The following is a 13,584-nucleotide window of genomic DNA, read 5'->3' on the forward strand; positions in this document are numbered from 1 at the left end:
CAGACAGACAGGAGGGACACAGACAGACAGACAGAGAAACACAGACAGACAGACAGTGTCTCATTTTCCAAGACTGCAGCCGAATTAACGCCCACCGTACCGAGCGGTCCATTGAACGACACTGATGGTGATTTACGGTGACGCGGGGGGGCGCGGGGGGGGGGGGGGGGGGGACCTGGACGCCCGAGGTCCAATCGATGAATGGAAATGATCTTCCCGGACGTTAAACACCCTCCGTGCATCATTTGAATGAGAATAAAGGCACAATAGATGACTTTCAGGTGGAATTTTACTTTTTTATCGAGTCACAACAAATGTGAGAAATGAATGAATGAAGGGTTAATAAGTAAATAAATAAATAAACTACCCCATATTAAATCATTTGAAATCGATGTCTTGAAAGAAGATAACGATTATTCATTGTTCTTAATCCATCACCGATTTTGGTAAATGAATCAACGTAAACTGTTAAATCACATTTTGACGGAGTGGCGTGTCACAGGTTGAGAGCACGCACGCGCCGCTGCATCCAGGTAGCCGACCCCCCCCCCCCTGCGAGCCCACTCACTCATCCTCCCGGAGAGGTGCGGCGGGGGGGGGGGGGGGGAAGAGAGACTCCCTCCTCACCGTGATTAGCGTGCGCGCGTCTAGACTGCGGGCAGGTGGGGGCCTTCCAGGTGCAGTGAATGCTAAACAGGGTGCAGGGCACGGCACTGTGCCCCCCCCCCCCCCATGACAGATGCTATTAACTCCATAATTCTCGCGTGTCAGGTATAGAGCCTCCTTCCAGATGTGCGGGCTCGTGCGCGCACACACGGCACGTGGCAGTACTGGGATTTTTCATTTGTATTTCTCACAATTTTGATGGTAAAATGTACCAAATATGAATGGTGAAATGCTATGAAGCATGATTTCAGGAGGTCCTGAGTTTATTACACGTGTGTCACATCGTAAATGCTTATTTAGATTATTTCATGTGCAAGTCAAAATAATGTTTAATAATCAAATATAAAAGCCAAATGTCCACTATTCCATTGCTGGGCCTGAATCAGTTATATTCATGAATTCATTTTACCTTCGCAAAAAAGTGCAAATAAAATTATAGCACAGAAATATCACAGGGCAGGATTACAGTCGAATTTTCTTTATTTGCATACTTTTAATTATTTCTACATACTTTGACAGTTTAAGCTGTGACAATATACCCTTTTATATGCAAACACGGTGCTATTATATTTTGGGCTTATGTTAAATATTCTTTTAATTTGACAGATAAATACACGTATGGTGCAATGTTTCTGCATGCAGTTCCTGTTTTATGATGAACACAAAGCCACAAAATAATAATTAAAAGAAGAATAACCCAGAGTGTGCATGCAAACCGGCGCGTGGTATTTATTGTGTTCGCATCCTCTAAAGAGAACCTATGGATCCACTGCAGGGCGTCATGCAGCATGTCGGCATTAACCTCATCATCTCCCTCCTTTTTAATCCCATGTTTAGCGTTTTGCACCTGAACGCATCACAGATTTCTGGTGAGATTAAATGAAGTTATTCATGCGGGTTGATGCGTTTTGCATTCTCCTCACATTGTTACTGCGGGGGGGGGCACAGTCAGCGAATCTCTTTCTCCCCCTCCCTCCCTCCGTGTCCTTAGTTTGAGCCCGTTTCGGGAGAAGCGGCGCGCGCGGGCTTCCGTAGAGACGCTAAAAAACATGGCCGCCTCCATGTGCTAACGTGAGATTAAGCAGCACGCAGAGAGTCTCCGCTGCTAGGAAGCGAGCAAACGGCTACGGGCCCGGTCACACGCGTCGAGTACCACAGTAAAACCTGCGGAGGACCCGGGGGACGGTGTCCGCTTTCAAAGGGAGGCGACACAGGTGAAAAAACAAGCATGTTTACATGGGTTAGCATAGCTAGCGAACAAGCTAATAATGGAAGCACTGGTTTCTGACCTGCCATTTAAACCAGATATGTTCACACATATGTTTATTTCACACGTAAACTAAGCTACTACTGAAAAGACACAAAACCCAAACTGCGTTTTACATTAGTTTAAATTAAATCCTTGAGATTAATCTATTTACTGAAACGGCCGATGTTATTGTCTGATTAGAAGTTAAAGGAAACCTAACTTTTCCTTTTTAGTGTTATGGAAGAGTGGAAAACGTCTACTTCTCTGTTCAGACAGCATTTAGAATGTAGAAGAAGATTTCACTGCTCTTATAACAGCTAAGTTACACCACATTGTCTTCACATAAACGACTCACATCTGGCCTGGATGCTCTTATTTCATTAGGTGTTAAAACGCAGCGTTGTTCTGTAATCACACCTGGTCATGTGATAAATGTTGGTGTTATCGGGTCAAGCATGATGGTGGAGACATGTAGAACCTCTTTTTGCCTCACTCAGGCCCGGTTTACCTTCATGCTGGTGCGGACCGCCCGGCTGCTCCCCGTCATCTCCCATCATCTGCACCCGTCCTCCGCCCGCTCAGCCACACAGACGCTCGGGTGGAGTCTAGGCGCCGCCGCTGCTTCCTGCCGGGGGCCGACGCCCATGGAGCCCCTAGATACGACCCCGGAGGGCCCCGCCACCGTGACCCCGGCGCCTGACGACGAGGACGCGCGCCCCGTGGGGCTGTTGCCCGGGGAGACGGTGGTCAAGGAGGGCAAGGCGGCCATCTTGTTTCCCAGTGCCAACGAGGTGTTCTACAACCCGGTCCAGGAGTTCAACAGGGATCTGACGTAAGCGTGTGGTCTGGCTGCGTCGGCCCTTTGACCCCAAGAGAGCCGCTTATCGACCCCCTGCTTCTGCAGCCATTGTGTGGCCTATTTAGTAATGGTTTATATACGCGCTGAGATCATGTGACCGGCCCACGTGACACACACACACATGCATCCACAATAAGTCCTTTTCTGGGTCACAGGTGCGCTGTGCTCACAGAGTTTGCCAGGGACGTGCTGGCTGGACGCGGCGTGAAGCTGGTGGTGCCGGGCGAGACGGAGCGGGTGGTGGGGGAGGAGGGCGACGAGCCGATGGAGGAGAAGAACGGAGCCGAGTCTCCAACCATCACTGCGGCGGTGGGGGAGCAGTGTGAGGTAGGGGAGGGCCGCGTTTAACAGTTGGTGCTGCTTATTAAGAGTTAACATGAAAGCAGATCCTTTAAGAAAAGTAAAAAGTGTGAGAAAACGTGATGAATCCAATGTTGTGGTGGTTCTGCAGCGCTGTCATAGTGCGCTGAGGGTTGGTGGTTTGAGTCCCACGAGGTCTCCCCTGCTGAAAGTACACACAGTGATGCCAGCACGCAGCAGTGTGGATAAGGGCTTATGTTAATGCTGCACGAGGTCATTTCACACTTCAGCGGTCAGAGGGAGGTAATTGGATCAGGTTTTTTAAAAAGTGAAATAATGGCTTTAAAAGTCATTAAAGAATTCCCTCTAAATAGTTTACCAAATGAACATGTTGTGTTAAAGGAGAAACTAGAGACTGAGACCATAAACTAATTTACAATGTTTACTGAGGGAATAAATCAAGAGAAGTAGTCATTTCCTCATAGACGGCTATGGGAGCAGAGGAGTCGCCCCCTGCTGGTCACTACACAGAAGTAGAGTCATTTCCTCGTAGACGTCTATGGGAGCAGAGGAGTCGCCCCCTGCTGGTCACTGCACAGAAGTAGAGTCATTTCCTCATAGACGTCTATGGGAGCAGAGGAGTCGCCCCCTGCTGGTCACTACACAGAAGTAGAGTCATTTCCTCATAGACGTCTATGGGAGCAGAGGAGTCGCCCCCTGCTGGTCACTACACAGAAGTAGAGTCATTTCCTCATAGACGTCTATGGGAGCAGAGGAGTCGCCCCCTGCTGGTCACTACACAGAAGTAGAGTCATTTCCTCATAGACGTCTATGGGAGCAGAGGAGTCGCCCCCTGCTGGTCACTACACAGAAGTAGTCATTTCCTCATAGACGTCTATGGGAGCAGAGGAGTCGCCCCCTGCTGGTCACTACACAGAAGTAGAGTCATTTCCTCATAGACGTCTATGGGAGCAGAAGAGTCGCCCCCTGCTGGTCACTACACAGAAGTAGAGTCATTTCCTCATAGACGTCTATGGGAGCAGAAGAGTCGCCCCCTGCTGGTCACTACACAGAAGTAGAGTCATGGTCATGGTTAGAGCTTGGTTCTGTGGTCCATTCAGCTTTCGACCTGTGTTTCAGCTGGGCCTCCGCGTGCTGGAGGGCCTGTCGGCGTCGGGTCTGCGCTCGGTGCGCTTCGCCCTGGAGGTCCCGGGCCTGCGGAGCGTCACCGCCAACGACTTCTCCACCAAGGCGGCGGCGCTGATCGCCAGGAACGCCGAGTACAACGGCGTGGGACACCTGCTCCACGCCAGCTGCAGGGACGCCAGGTACGGCCCTCTGGACACGTCGGGGCGGGGGGGGGGCGCTCCTGTCTTCAACCTTTTGACCAGACGGAATACCTCCCACTCTCCTTATTTTGGGGGGGGTGTTATTTCTCCCCCAGTATGCTGATGTACGAGATGCGAGGGAAGAAGGAGCGCTATGACGTCATTGATCTGGACCCCTACGGGAGCCCTTCTTCCTTCTTGGATGCCGCCGTGCAGTCGGTCAGCGAGGGAGGTGGGCAGCCCGGCCCGTCTCTCAGTGAGTGGCGCCCTCGTCCCGGTGGCTCCCGTGTGACTCCTCCTCTCCTCCCTCAGGGCTGCTGTGTGTGACCTGCACCGACATGGCGGTGATGGCAGGAAACAGCGGTGAGACCTGCTACAGCAAGTACGGCTCGGTCTCCATCAAAGCCAAATACTGCCACGAGATGGTGAGCGCGCACGTACACACACACACACACACACACACACACACACAGGAAGCCAGCAAGCATGGACTCTGGCCTGAGGCACCATCTGCTCACCTCCTGCAGGCTCTTCGTATCATCCTGCACAGCCTGGACCAGCGGGCCGGCGTGTACCAGCGCTACATCCAGCCGCTGCTGTGCGTCAGCGTGGACTTCTACATCCGAGTGTTTGTGCGCGTCTTCACGGGACAGGCCACGGTGAAGAACTCCTGCAGGTGTGCACGGTCGGGGGGGTAGGGGGAGGGGGGGGGGGGGGTGTTGTAGGCGGCGGCTCGGAGGCTCGTTTGGCTCACAGGAAGTTGTCTTTGCAGTAAGCAGGCTCTGGTCTACAACTGCGTGGGCTGCGGCTCGTTCCACCTCCAGAGGATGGGAAGGAGGACGAGCAACGGCAAGAAGTAAGGCCGCCTCCTCTAGGGCACAGACCCGTGACCCCCCCCCCCCCCCACCCTAGTAAGGAGGACTCTGCTGTGTTTTCAGTGTCAAGTACTCTCCTGCCATCGGACCTCCAGTTGGACCAGAGTGTCAGCACTGTGGACAGAGACACCAGGTGAGACACACACACATGCACAAACACACACACACACACCGACACACACACGTCTCGTGTTCACCGCTCCACGCCGTCTCCGCTCCCTGCAGCTGGGCGGTCCCATCTGGGCGGAGCCTATCCACGACCTGGCGTTCGTCCAGAAGGTTTTGGCGACCGTGGCGGGGAACCCGTCCCGCTTCGGGACGTCCAAGCGCATCGAGGGGATGCTGAGCATGGTGACGGAGGTACTGCGTTGTTGTTGTTGTTGTTGTTGTTTATCGTCATGCGGTGGAACGCGTCGTGGCGTCTGACGCGCTGTTTGCTTCAGGAGTTGGACGACGTCCCGCTTTACTACACCGTGGACAGTCTGAGCGGCACCATCCACTGCAACACCCCCCCCCTGCTCCAGTTCAGGTGCTCCGTCCTCATCTGGGACCTCATTCCAGTCTCCGTTGTATCCCACCCGTCATGACGCACTGACTCCTCCCCCTCCCCCTGCAGGTCGGCCCTGCTTCACGCCGGCCACAGGGTTTCTCTCTCTCACGCCTGTAAGAACGCCATCAAGACGGACGCCCCCCCCGCAGTCATCTGGGACATCATGCGCTGCTGGGTAAACGCCGCCGAGGGTTTGCTGGCGTTCTGCGCGCGGCTCTCTTTAAACACGCGTGGTTTTTACAGGAGAAGACCAACCCCGTGAAGAGGGAGAAGCTGACGGAGACGAGCCCCGCCTTCAAGATCCTCTCCAGGGAGCCCGGGTGAGTCCCACAGAACCCAGTGACCACGTTTCATGCTGTTAGAGAAACACAAACCTGACTGTGTGTGTGTGTGTGTGTGCAGCACAGACGCATGCTTCACGGTGAGAGAGGACGCCAACCCGCAGTCCCGTAAGCTGCACCTGACCCGGTTCCAGGAGAACCCGCAGGCCTTCTGGGGGCCGAAAGCTCGCGCCAAAGCCGGGTAACGAGCACAGATTCTAACGTCTGGCACCGGTTTCTGTTTGACGTGCTGCTCACACGTGCTGCTCCTTCACCCCCCTCCCCCTCACAGGGGCGGCATCAGCACCGACCTGCAGGACAAGAGCAAGAAGTGCCAGAACAAGAGGAAGAACCAGATCACGGAATCAGAGCTGAAAAACATTCAGTGCAAAAGGTTCAAACAGGTCAGGAAACTCGTTTAGATTTAACTGGCTTTGTAAAATGAGTCTATGCAGAAGCTTCTCGTACTGCAGCCAACACCAGGTTCTACAGACCCGGGGTCCAAAGGAGGCTTCAGTAGCTGTGACAGAACGTCTGGCTCAGATTGAATTGATATTTACTTTGTCCTTTTTCCAGGGAACGTGTGCACATGGAGACAAATGCTGCTACTCCCACGACCCGGAGGAGAAAACGGAGGTCTGAGGAGATCCAAGGAGGCGTTTTGCTTTTATTTACTCATTTCATCTCTGGAGTTCTAAAGGGTGACGACTGCGTTTGGACAAAAGGGGGAAAAAAACCCACTCTGCTGAACATGAACATTTCCAGAGCTTTTGTTGTTTAAGTTCAATAAAAGTCCTCCCGCTGAATATAATTGATTCTTTTGTTCCTTTGGCAAAGTTTTAACTGGTGGTTCAGTAGCTGCATCAAAGCCGTTTAAGATCACCCCCTGAGAAGCTGTAAATTAACTCAATTTATGGCTTTGACAAAATACAAGTGTAGCACAGCATGAATATAAACTCAAGTGTTGCATTAAGGTTCAGGCGGAGACAGTAAAAAAGATTTTATTGATCAGTATAAAATTTATGTTCAAACTATACACTTATTGGCAGAAACACGTCAGTCGGCTCCTGTTGGGAATCAAAGGTCTTTAAGGATTTCTGTGATTGTGATATTTGGGATCATCAGTATCTACAATGAAAAGGCAGCTTCTGTTTGTGTCACGAGAAGCAGGGGTCGAAGGTCAAAGCTATCTGACCCTCAGCAGAAAGGTTCTGATCTCCATCGGCATCAAGGTCACCTCCAGCGCCGAGGGGTCTCCAGCCCTCTTCAGCAGGGGCTTCTCCTCTGGAACAAAAAGATGCAACATGATGCTTCAACAGATCTGCAGCAAAGACAATAAACAGGACCTAAACGGCGAGGTTATGGTCCACCGGTGTGACATCACATACCCGTCTGTGGCGTCCAATCCAAGCGCCTCATCTGGTCTTTCCACTGATTGGCCGACAGGTTCAGCTCAGACGCTCCCAGCACCTCCAGAGTGGAAAACAGCTTCTACACAGCAGGACGACACCATCATCATCATCATCCATCTGCTCCCCCACTGGGCCCCATTTCATTTCCCCCCCCCCGAGTGTGACCGGGGCAGAGCCAGAGTCTCAAAGGTCGCTGACCTGCAGGTTGACTGTGACCGGCCCCGAGTTCACTTTGCTCTCCCTCCTCTGGAACTGATGCTCCAGTCTCAGCAGCACCGAGTCCTCGTCCCACCGGGTCAGCGTGAGCAGGTGCACAGCAGGGGGCAGCGCAGCCTGCAGCCCGGAGAACTACGGAGGAAGACCAGGGACGGGGGTCATCATTCTACTCCAGAAGGTTGGAGGCCTCGGACCTCGTCCTCCTCCTACCTGCAGCCGAGTGTTGGGGTGCAGCTCCCCGTCGGTGAAGGTGAGCGTGGGCTGCAGCACCTCCTGCTGGGCCAGCGGCCGGTGGGCGTCGGCGGCGCCGGCCGGGCGCTGGAGGGAGAGGAGGAGGCGGCCTCGGACCACCAGCCCCTCCGGGAACACCGAGGAGGTCTCGTTGAGCGGCTCGGCCACGCCGCGCACGTCGTCGTACAGCAGCCGGCGGTGCAGCTAGGGGGGGGGGGGGGGGGGGGGGGGTTAGCATGCGTGGGTTGGTCCAAGTGTGTGTGAGTGTGTGTGCGCGTCCCACCATGATCTCCAGAGAGCCGTTGTGGAGGCTGCCTCCCCCCTGAGAGCGATCCGTCACCACCGTGAGTTGGTCCTCATCGTCCTGAAAGAAGGAAACACGTTATTACTACATTTATTATTATTACATTTAATATTATTATTACTACATTATTGGGTAGCCTGGAAGGAGAAGAACACTATTCTGGTGATTTTCCTCAAATGTGATCTGTGTTGAGAGACTTTATTAGTTTCATCTTTGATTCTTTTCCAGCTGTTTAAGTGCTTTTTGAGGCTGAAGGCCCCCCCTCCTGTTCTGAATGGGACTCAATATTTTAACTTCTACTATAAACACCAGGTGGAAGTTTATATTGAAAGCATTTGATGCTGAAAATCCTTGTCTGCAATAATGAATAAAAACCCAACACTCAGGAACTTTGGTTCTGTCGAACCACTTGATGTGAACAAACATCTTCTCTCCTCTATAGAAACCTTGGTGTAACCACTAGAGAAGAGAAGCCTCCTCACCTTGATGAAGGCGCGGGAGTTGATGGGGTGATAGTTCCCAGCGACGGGCTCAGACTGCCGGAGCGTCCAGGTGGGCCGGAAGTCTTTCCTGTAGGACAACACAGGTCTTTAAGGTCTTTATATCTCACCCCCTTTCCTTCAGGTTATTAAAGAGGTTTAACAATCCTACTTCCTCTGCAGCACCTCTCTGCCGTTGGAGTCGGTGTAGAAATACTCTGCGCTTTTGATGCTGGTGTCCAGACGAGTGATCACCTCTTTCCCCAAGTGGTCCCTTTGAGAGAAGAAGGTTCCACCAGGACAAGAACAACAAGTCAAGATGACAAGAAGCCATCAAAAACACACACACACACACACACCTCTGTGGATTCATTATAGCAGCAGATCCACAGTAGAAACCGTCAACCCATCGTTATCTTTTAACTGCTAACGTTACTAGCTCCTCCTCCCGTTGAACTACACACTGATTGGCCAGCCAATGGGAGGGGGGGGGTCCCTACTCACTGGATGGGCACCGGGCCGACGGTCCACTCCAGCTCCAGAGCTCTGCTGTCGGCGTGGAGACGAACCACCTGAGACACCCAGGGGGAGAACCACTGCCTGACCTCCTGCAGCAGGGGGGTCTTCGGGGGGGGGGGGGGGGGGGACAGGACGTTATAAACCCAACATCAGCTTCTAGAACAAACAGCACCGGGATCAGAGTCTCTACCTGGACGACCTCCGTCTTGGCCGTCGGGCTGACGAGGAACGGGGTGGAGGAGTTGGGTCTGAAGATGTAGGCCCCCGAGGGCTGGTTGCTCTTGGAGTTGTGTCCGTCGCTGGCGTTGTACCTGCGACGCGCAGAAGAACATTTTTATTTTATTTATATATATATTCCAGAGGAAGAAGAAGAAAACGAGGGCGAGAGACTTGCCAGAAGAAGTTCTGAGTCAGCTTTATGGTCTGTTTGGTCTCCAGGTTGCTGAGGCCGCTCAAGAGGCCGGTGGCGGGGTCAAAGGTCGCTTGTAGGAACTGAGGCAGGCGAACGTACACAAATACTCTTTTAGTACTTATTTTTTTTTTATTACTGCTGGAAGTTGTAAAACCCCCAATTTTCCCCACAGTCCTTGAACACATCATGAGTGACAAAACGGCTTCAAAGTACCTGGTTCTGGATGGCGGTGGGCGTGCGGCGCCGCGTGGGGGCCGGCGGAGGCCCGTCCTGGAGCAGGGACACGGAGTAGGTGTTGAAGCCCAGAGGAGGAGCCTGCACCTGGAACACCAGCTCGTTGGGGGCGGAGCCTCGGCTCCTCCTCACCGCCTGCGTCTCTGCCGACACCGGAACCACCTGGAGGCCGAAGCAACAGCTGGATTAACCAATCCAACTCATCGTCAGATGTTACAGCGGCTAATTAGCATCACGTGTCTCACACACACACACACACACCTGGCAGTCCACAGGTCGTCCTTCAGCGTCAGAGACTTTGTACGATGTTCCCTTCACCGGCAGCCTGACCGGCCACGAGACGGACCGAACCAGAGGGTTGTACACGTTGACTGAGAACTGAGAGAAGGGGAAACAACTTGATGTCTCCGTGCGCCGTCCTCGAGTCCCGCTGTGTGTGTGTGTCTCACCTTCTTGCTGGACTCGGTCAGGGGACACACGCTGACGTTGAGGCTGTCGCAGTAGATCCGCTCGGCAGTCGAGCCGCTCAGAGCCGCCAGGCTGTTACTCACCAGGACCTGAGAGGATGAAAAGTCAGAAGCGCTCACCTCCAAACTGACAGGGCGGCTGCCACCAGGGGGCGGCGCTCTGAGGGGCGGCTGCATACCTGACAGCGCTGCCAGCCGCTCGCCAGCCTCCTGCCGTAGTCGTCGGCGACGTGTTGCTTCTCCGTGCCGGACACCGCGTCGTGATGCTGAGCCACCGCCATGGCTTTCTCTGAGAGAACACAGCGTGCACGTCACCAACGGGCAAATAAAACAAGCGGTCGGTTTGCAGAGGGAGCAGAAGCCAAATCTCACTCAAGGTCTCGCTGTCGCCTTGTCCAAAGGGTCCGTTCCTGGAGATCGGACCGCCCAGAACCTCCAGCTGGTTACACGTCTGTGAAGACACAAAGTCCCCCGTGAGACACAGTGTGTGGTCCACAGAGAGGAATCCCATTGACTTTACTAATGCGTCATGAGGACATTTGTCTCCACTCTGAGGGTCTACAGCGTCACAAACCTTACAAGATGAATGCTAACATAGCACGACATGCTAACATAGCACAAAATGCTAACATAGCACCGGGCCTCGTGCTACCTGCAGGTGGCCGTTGCTGACCCTCTCGTGGCGCTTCAGCGCCGGCCGGCTGGTGAAGTATCCGGTCCAGTAGTCGTGAGCGGCGTCCGCGTAGGGGAAGAAATCGTCCGTCTTCAAAGCCCTGCGACAAAGGAAAGCAGGATGAAGCGTCGGCAGGGAGGCGCTGGCTGAGGCGGCGTGAAGGCTCGCCCCCTACCAGGTGAGGTTGGCCCTGTGCAGCTCCTGCAGGTAGCAGGACGGCGTGGAGTAGAGCACGTTGACCCGCCCGCCGTGCGCCTGCTGCGCGTTGACGTAGCGGATCAGCTTGTCCAGGTTCTTGTACCACAGGTTGGCGTTCTCGTACTGGAAGTCCGAGCCCATGGTCATGATGATGTGGTTGGTCTTATACATCTTGGCCTGAGGGGGGGGGGGTGTGAGAGTTGTAATTGCATCTGGGTCCGGTGTATTTATGTTGTTCTCAAAGCATCCTGCATTATTAAAGCTTCTTTAACAGATGATACATAATGTTCTATCGATCTCATTTTCACTGAGCGGAGCCTAAACGCATCAAAAGGTAACTAGCTCCTCCCCCTTTTAAACTAAACACTGATTGGTGTCACATGGTCAGAGACTAGAAACACGTCAATGACCGGATCAATGATTCGACTCAATATGATGGATACGAGCGGTTCAATCCGTTACTGTATTGGATTTCTACTGACGTAACATGAGGCGTGTGTGTGTGTGTTGAGGGGTGTGTGTGTGTGCGTGTGTGTGCGCGTGTGTCTCTAACCTGCTTGTTGGCGATGGCGATGAAGCGCCTCACCACATCGTCCACGTTGTAGTCCTCCAGCTCGGGGTCGTCTCTGATTGGTGGATCGTCACAGGACTGGTCCCAGCAGAAGCCATCGGGGGGGTTGTACCCATTGGGGAGAATCCCTGTCAGGGGGGGGCGGGGGTGGTCATAACTGTCGTCATCATGGGATCCTCTTGGGACATTCGTGTGACATTTGAGACTTGAGCGTGCGCGGTGCAGTGCGTTTACCCGTGAAGAGGTCGGCCATGGGGGGGGCGAGGCTTTCGGAGGCCCTCCACAGAAGCTCCTGCTCCCGCGCCCCCCTCCTGCGATCCCGGTCCTGGTAATCCAGGCGGCCAAAGAAGAAGCCGTCGTACCCCATCTGACAAACGGATGGCGTGCAAAAGCTCAGCGGCGAGTGTTTGAAAGGGGGCGGAGCCTGAAGCGCCCCACTGATAATGCTGGCCCTTTAAGAGGAGCTACCTGAGCGAACATGGAGGCGTGCTCGCGGGCGTGGCCGAAGGGGTCGATGTGCCAGGCGACGCGGGGACGACCACACGGCCCAAACGTGTCGTTGAGGAACCTCAGGCCCATGGTCATCTGGTCGATGACGGCGCTGTAGTGGGTGGTGGCCTCGTCGCTCATGCACCAGCCGCCATTCACAAACTCCAGACGTCCTGCAGGGAGGGGGTATTTGGGGGGGGGGGGGGGGTTATGTACCGGAGCCCTTCCTGCGTAGTCGCACGCCGTGGGCTCATCTACCTTCGTTCACCAGCTGTTTGACGGTCTGCTGCATGTCGGCGCTCTGCTGCTTCCACCAGCGGTAGAAGAACGCCGTCTCCACGTAGATGAACCTCCTGTCGGGGTTCTTCAGCAGCTGATCCACCACCGAGTCCAGGATGTACTGCACCCCCGCATGCTGGATGTCGTTACGGTCTACACACACACACACACACACACACACACACACACACACAGACAGAGTTTAAAACACTAAACCACGTGATTAGAAAGCTGCATCATAAAAGGATTGATCAGAGATGATGACACAAAGTCATGTGATCTGAAGACAGCTCTAAAACTATAAAACCCTCATTTCATTTGAACGTCACACTCTCACCTCCTGCTTTAATAACTGTGTGTGTGTGTGTGTGTGTGTCTCAGACAGACCTCCATAGAAGTACTGGTCGACGGTCTTGAGCCAGCCGACGTCATCGTGCGTGTGAGGGACCAGGTGGACGTTCAGCATGTTGGGCTCGGTGACGTGACATGACTGCACGCGCACAAACACACACTAAGGACACATCTACAGGGCAACGGACTACTGAGCTCGTCGGGGGAGGCACACAATAAGAAGACAGTTCATATTATTACAAATGAAAATAACTCGTTCAGCAGCATTTGTCTTAAAGGCTCCTCGTTCAAATCGACAAATCAGAGACAGGAACTACAAAAGGTGTCTCGAACAGAAACTCCCGCGCTGAGCGACGGACACGTGAACGCACCTCGTATCCGCAGGTGGGGGGCGTTCGGTCGCCTTCTTGGCCGAGAGGGAAGCTCCAAACCCCGCCGAGGACGAGCAGCAGCGCCGCAACGCAGAGCCGCAGCGAGCCCACAGCCATGTTGAGGAGGAATGAGCCCGCGAGTCATGTGACATCTGTTTTTCTTTGCTGTGGTCACGTGACGGGGCGAGGCATAGGCCGGAAGTGGTTCCCTTGTGTTTAGACTCAAAGGTC

General features: G+C 53.8%; 2 protein-coding genes across 2 annotated transcripts; one reads left to right on the forward strand and one right to left on the reverse strand.

Moving 5' to 3' along the window:
* Positions 1-1,671: 1,671 nt before the first annotated feature.
* On the forward strand, positions 1,672-7,010 carry trmt1 (tRNA methyltransferase 1). Its single transcript, XM_037471955.2, has 16 exons — positions 1,672-1,880; positions 2,413-2,747; positions 2,930-3,101; positions 4,215-4,402; positions 4,519-4,634; positions 4,715-4,827; positions 4,930-5,078; positions 5,175-5,258; positions 5,341-5,410; positions 5,503-5,637; positions 5,721-5,806; positions 5,894-6,002; positions 6,071-6,147; positions 6,230-6,349; positions 6,440-6,551; positions 6,724-7,010. Exons 2-16 carry the CDS (start codon positions 2,428-2,430, stop codon positions 6,787-6,789), a joined length of 1,917 nt encoding a protein of 638 aa, XP_037327852.2. The 5' UTR covers positions 1,672-1,880; positions 2,413-2,427; the 3' UTR covers positions 6,790-7,010.
* Positions 7,011-7,132: 122 nt separating this feature from the next.
* On the reverse strand, positions 7,133-13,515 carry man2b1 (mannosidase, alpha, class 2B, member 1). The gene is made up of 23 exons (XM_037471886.2): positions 13,354-13,515; positions 13,019-13,121; positions 12,611-12,784; positions 12,332-12,525; positions 12,098-12,230; positions 11,846-11,991; positions 11,270-11,469; positions 11,074-11,194; positions 10,794-10,872; positions 10,601-10,710; positions 10,404-10,511; positions 10,216-10,332; positions 9,934-10,116; positions 9,703-9,800; positions 9,499-9,619; positions 9,294-9,412; positions 8,962-9,063; positions 8,793-8,880; positions 8,290-8,370; positions 7,986-8,210; positions 7,758-7,907; positions 7,536-7,638; positions 7,133-7,431 (listed from the first exon to the last, which is right to left on the reverse strand). The coding sequence occupies exons 1-23, from the start codon at positions 13,468-13,470 to the stop codon at positions 7,334-7,336; spliced, it is 2,970 nt and encodes a 989-aa protein (XP_037327783.2). The 5' UTR covers positions 13,471-13,515; the 3' UTR covers positions 7,133-7,333.
* Positions 13,516-13,584: the final 69 nt, after the last annotated feature.

The sequence above is a fragment of the Pungitius pungitius genome, chromosome 9, assembly GCF_949316345.1.
Source record: "Pungitius pungitius chromosome 9, fPunPun2.1, whole genome shotgun sequence".
Taxonomy (NCBI): domain Eukaryota; kingdom Metazoa; phylum Chordata; class Actinopteri; order Perciformes; family Gasterosteidae; genus Pungitius; species Pungitius pungitius.

Bases quoted from the DNA above. Each gene is read 5' to 3' on its own strand.
- trmt1 (XM_037471955.2), top strand. From the start codon at position 2,428: ATGCTGGTGCGGACCGCCCGGCTGCTCCCCGTCATCTCCCATCATCTG. The intron at 6,350-6,439 runs GTAACGAGCACA...TCCCCCTCACAG, and splicing joins AAAGCTCGCGCCAAAGCCGG to GGGCGGCATCAGCACCGACC. The intron at 6,552-6,723 runs GTCAGGAAACTC...TCCTTTTTCCAG, and splicing joins AGTGCAAAAGGTTCAAACAG to GGAACGTGTGCACATGGAGA.
- man2b1 (XM_037471886.2), bottom strand. From the start codon at position 13,470: ATGGCTGTGGGCTCGCTGCGGCTCTGCGTTGCGGCGCTGCTGCTCGTC. The intron at 11,992-12,097 runs GTAAACGCACTG...CCCCCCTGACAG, and splicing joins CATGGCCGACCTCTTCACGG to GGATTCTCCCCAATGGGTAC. The intron at 8,211-8,289 runs GTGGGACGCGCA...CCCCCCCCCTAG, and splicing joins ACGGCTCTCTGGAGATCATG to CTGCACCGCCGGCTGCTGTA.